At 53.4% G+C, this 3,315-nt stretch overlaps 1 protein-coding gene across 1 annotated transcript; it reads right to left on the reverse strand.

Moving 5' to 3' along the window:
- Positions 1 to 684: 684 nt before the first annotated feature.
- PpBr36_01532 (uncharacterized protein) lies at positions 685 to 3,082 on the reverse strand (the record flags this gene model as incomplete). The annotated part of the gene is made up of 3 exons (XM_029888717.1): positions 685 to 1,301; positions 1,445 to 1,772; positions 2,441 to 3,082. The coding sequence occupies 3 exons, from the start codon at positions 3,080 to 3,082 to the stop codon at positions 685 to 687; spliced, it is 1,587 nt and encodes a 528-aa protein (XP_029751089.1).
- Between the last annotated feature and the right edge of the window lie 233 nt (positions 3,083 to 3,315).

The following is a 3,315-nucleotide window of genomic DNA, read 5'->3' on the forward strand; positions in this document are numbered from 1 at the left end:
GGAGACAGAGACTGGATGGAATTCAATTCCTTTCTTTGGTTCGTCCTGACAAGCACCCATCCTTGACGAATCGGAATGACCGCCAAGGGCGAACAAAAGCAACAACAAACGCACATGAGACCAAAAAAATTCAGGTTTGATTTTTTTTATATTTTTTATTTTTTTCAGCCCAAAATTGAAATGCTATATCTGCGCTGTTTTAATGAGACTTTTACTACGGGAGAATGTTCGACGCGACACGGGAACACTCTGGCAAAAGTAAACGAACCTTGTCTGGCTGCCCCGTTCATTAAATTGATTCAATCCTACGTACCCACAGTGCACCCTACTAGTCTAGCAAGTCTAGGTGATCCTACAATGTGCTGTTGTTTGCCAACCCAGCAAGCCCAGTTCACCCAGAAAAAAAAAACGAGAAGGCAGGTAGGAAAGCCACATTGGCACGAACTTCGATCTAGTTGTTTTAGACCCCAGCAAAATATCGACTACTCGGTCAAGCTAGTAAGCTAGGTACCCAGGAACGCCTGCAATGTTTGTTAGATGAGATCAGCGGCACGCTGGGCCTGACCCTTATGGTATACTGTACTGTAGTGACGATAGGCGGGACGAAGCGACGGTACCCAAATTTTGACTTTGAGGTTTCAATACCTCCTCCCCCCACAATTATCTCTCAACAATTCTCCTCGCTCAGAAACCTTCGCCCATCATGATAGTTCTTCCCCCGCCGTACCAGAGTCTCCCAGCCCGGAGATCTAGACCGCGCTCCTGCCCTACGAGCCACTCGCCCACGAAACCGGCCCGCTCGTCTTGGTTTTTCCAAACCTCAGCCGCCAGCCACGCGTTGATCTCGTCGATCTTTTGTACCCACCGCTCGCGGGCGTCCGGGGTGGCGTGGTCCTCCTGCGTCAAGTAGCGGCCAAGCGTGATGTGAGCCGACGGGACGACGTATCGGGACCCGACCTCGATTCCGGCGTCCGTAACCACCATATCCCAGAGGTCCCGTCGCAAGTGGTGGTAAGAGTAGCCGTCATCCACTCTCCCATCTTCCCCTTGGTTGGAGGCCGCCGAGTCGGACGACGCCAGCAGCTCGCCAGCAGCCGGCACGAACGACAAGGCCACTCCGGCAAGGTCGTAGACAATCATTGGCTTCACCACCCTGGAGCGATGGGTGAATGAGTAGTTGGCCAGTTTGGCCGTCGTCGGGCGGATAGTTGCCACTAGCGCTGATATTTCCTCCGGCGTGCGCGAGTGGGTTATCTCCATGGCAGTCATGTGCATCCTATGCGTGGGCATAAGCCACAGATCTGGTGAATTTGCGATTCAGCCGCACGGTCTAGCATAGGTTTCTAGTCGCTTACTTGTTTTTTTTTTCTTGTTTTTTTTTCTTTCTTTGTTGTACCCCGCTCAAAATAGCTTATACCAGTAGAGCAGCTGTGCGGTCACTTACTCGGTGCGGCTTGCTTCAACAAGTGTTGTAGGTGGCTGGCGAGCTCCAGAACGTGACCCGGCGGCCTGGCCCAGAGCACGAGGCAATTTCGCGGATCTTGAAACCCGGGTTCTAGCGTCGGATCTTCAAGCCGCATGAGGATCGGGTCTGTAATGACCTCATTGAAGCCGACCAGGAATTTTTGTTTCTGCTGCTCGTTCCTCGCGGTGCGGTGCGTAGAGTATAAGCTCTGTATCTCGGCCTCTCTGCCGTTGCACGCTTTAATCAATGCATTGTAGGGGTTCTCGCCGGGCTGCAGAACTATCCCGGAGAGGTCTTCGAGCTTGTTCTTGGAATCGGCGGTTTCTAACATAATGACGACGTTTCAAATTTACAGAGCAATTGAGTAATTTGTATGTATAGGAAAGGACGCATTGCAGTTGAAAGCAGCCTACATCAAACCCCCAGATCAAGTTCAGCTCAGGTGGATCTGTGGAGGGGTTTGTCTGGTGTGAGCTGAGGGGTCTGCCAAGCGCCTTCCCATGAGATTTAGGAGATGGGCCGGATATAATCTTCACAGCCGGCCTCCTAGTAGGCATATGACCTAAATGGGCAGCGTAAGCCCAAACAGTCAGCCATTTATTGTTTTGTATTCCGCTCTCTCAACTCGACCCAAAAAGAGAAAGATGAGAAGGTAAACCCCCTGTACACAGTGTACTATACATGCCCAAGTTCTGCTATGTGTTTTAGTGGGACAGTTTTATGTATATTATCGAGAGTTTCTAAACGCAGCTCATCATTCAGTAGGAACCCGGACCACTCTTACAATCCAGGGTGTCAGTTTGCCACTCGGGCACCAGAGACGCCGTTTCAAAGTCTCGCGCTTCCACTACGAGGCGTCCAGAGACCCGGCGGTTTCGATGGCAAGTGCACAGATACTGTCTGCTGCAACGCTGAGGCCCCCCCGACCTTGTCGTCATGAACATATATAACCTCTTGACAGTCCTCAACACCTACCCCATTAGCAAACTGCGTCACGAAGAAATCGACACTCGTCCCGTCCGATCCCAAGGCTACCATGGGGGCGTGCCAAGTTCCGGCCCCATAAGTCACCGCCTGGCTGCCCGTCGCGATGAAGGCCTGGAGTCGACCGAGGTCGGGCAGGCCCCTACCGGGATGGGCCCAAGACGATTCGGACGACGAGGGCACCGGCAGCCCCTCGTCCGCAGCACCCGCCTGTAAGCTGGGCGCAACGATGACGAGGTACCTAACGTCGGTCCCATCGCGGGACATGGGCGTGAATGTCTGCGTGGTGAAGGGGTGCCGCTCCAGCACTTGAATGGGAAATCCGGCGTCGCCGATCTTGCGAGCCGCGCACACAAAGACATTGACCACGGCGACGCCAGGCTTGCGACTCGGTACCTGGTGGTACAGGTTCAGCGGCCGCGTCGGATGTTGATACTTGATGGCGAAGCCCTGGTTCGCCGCCACCGGATTGTGTGGTGCATCGTGGCCGGCGGGTGTGAAGCTTGATGGATGGAGGTCTGGCCGTGGATTCTCCACCACGTCACCGAACAGGGTGAAGGCTGCCGCAGTTAGCGGTAAGGCAACCACCTTCCGAGGGGCATTTTTGTCGTCAAGCCTGAGGGTGATCGGCATGGCTATGTCTAAGCTTTTTCTGCAGTATTTTGAGTTAAATAGTCATAAACCCGACACCTTCATTGGAGAGCACATGGCTTGTCGGCGCCAAAATGATGGACAAGTAGTAACTCCGACACCGCCCCAGAAGATCCGATCGCGGATGGAGACACATGGGTTAATGTGTGGGTCCGCTTTCGGAAGCATAGCCGACTTTGATCAAATCCAATCGCATGTCCAATCTCAGGACACCG

Source organism: Pyricularia pennisetigena, chromosome 2 (assembly GCF_004337985.1).
Source record: "Pyricularia pennisetigena strain Br36 chromosome 2, whole genome shotgun sequence".
Taxonomy (NCBI): domain Eukaryota; kingdom Fungi; phylum Ascomycota; class Sordariomycetes; order Magnaporthales; family Pyriculariaceae; genus Pyricularia; species Pyricularia pennisetigena.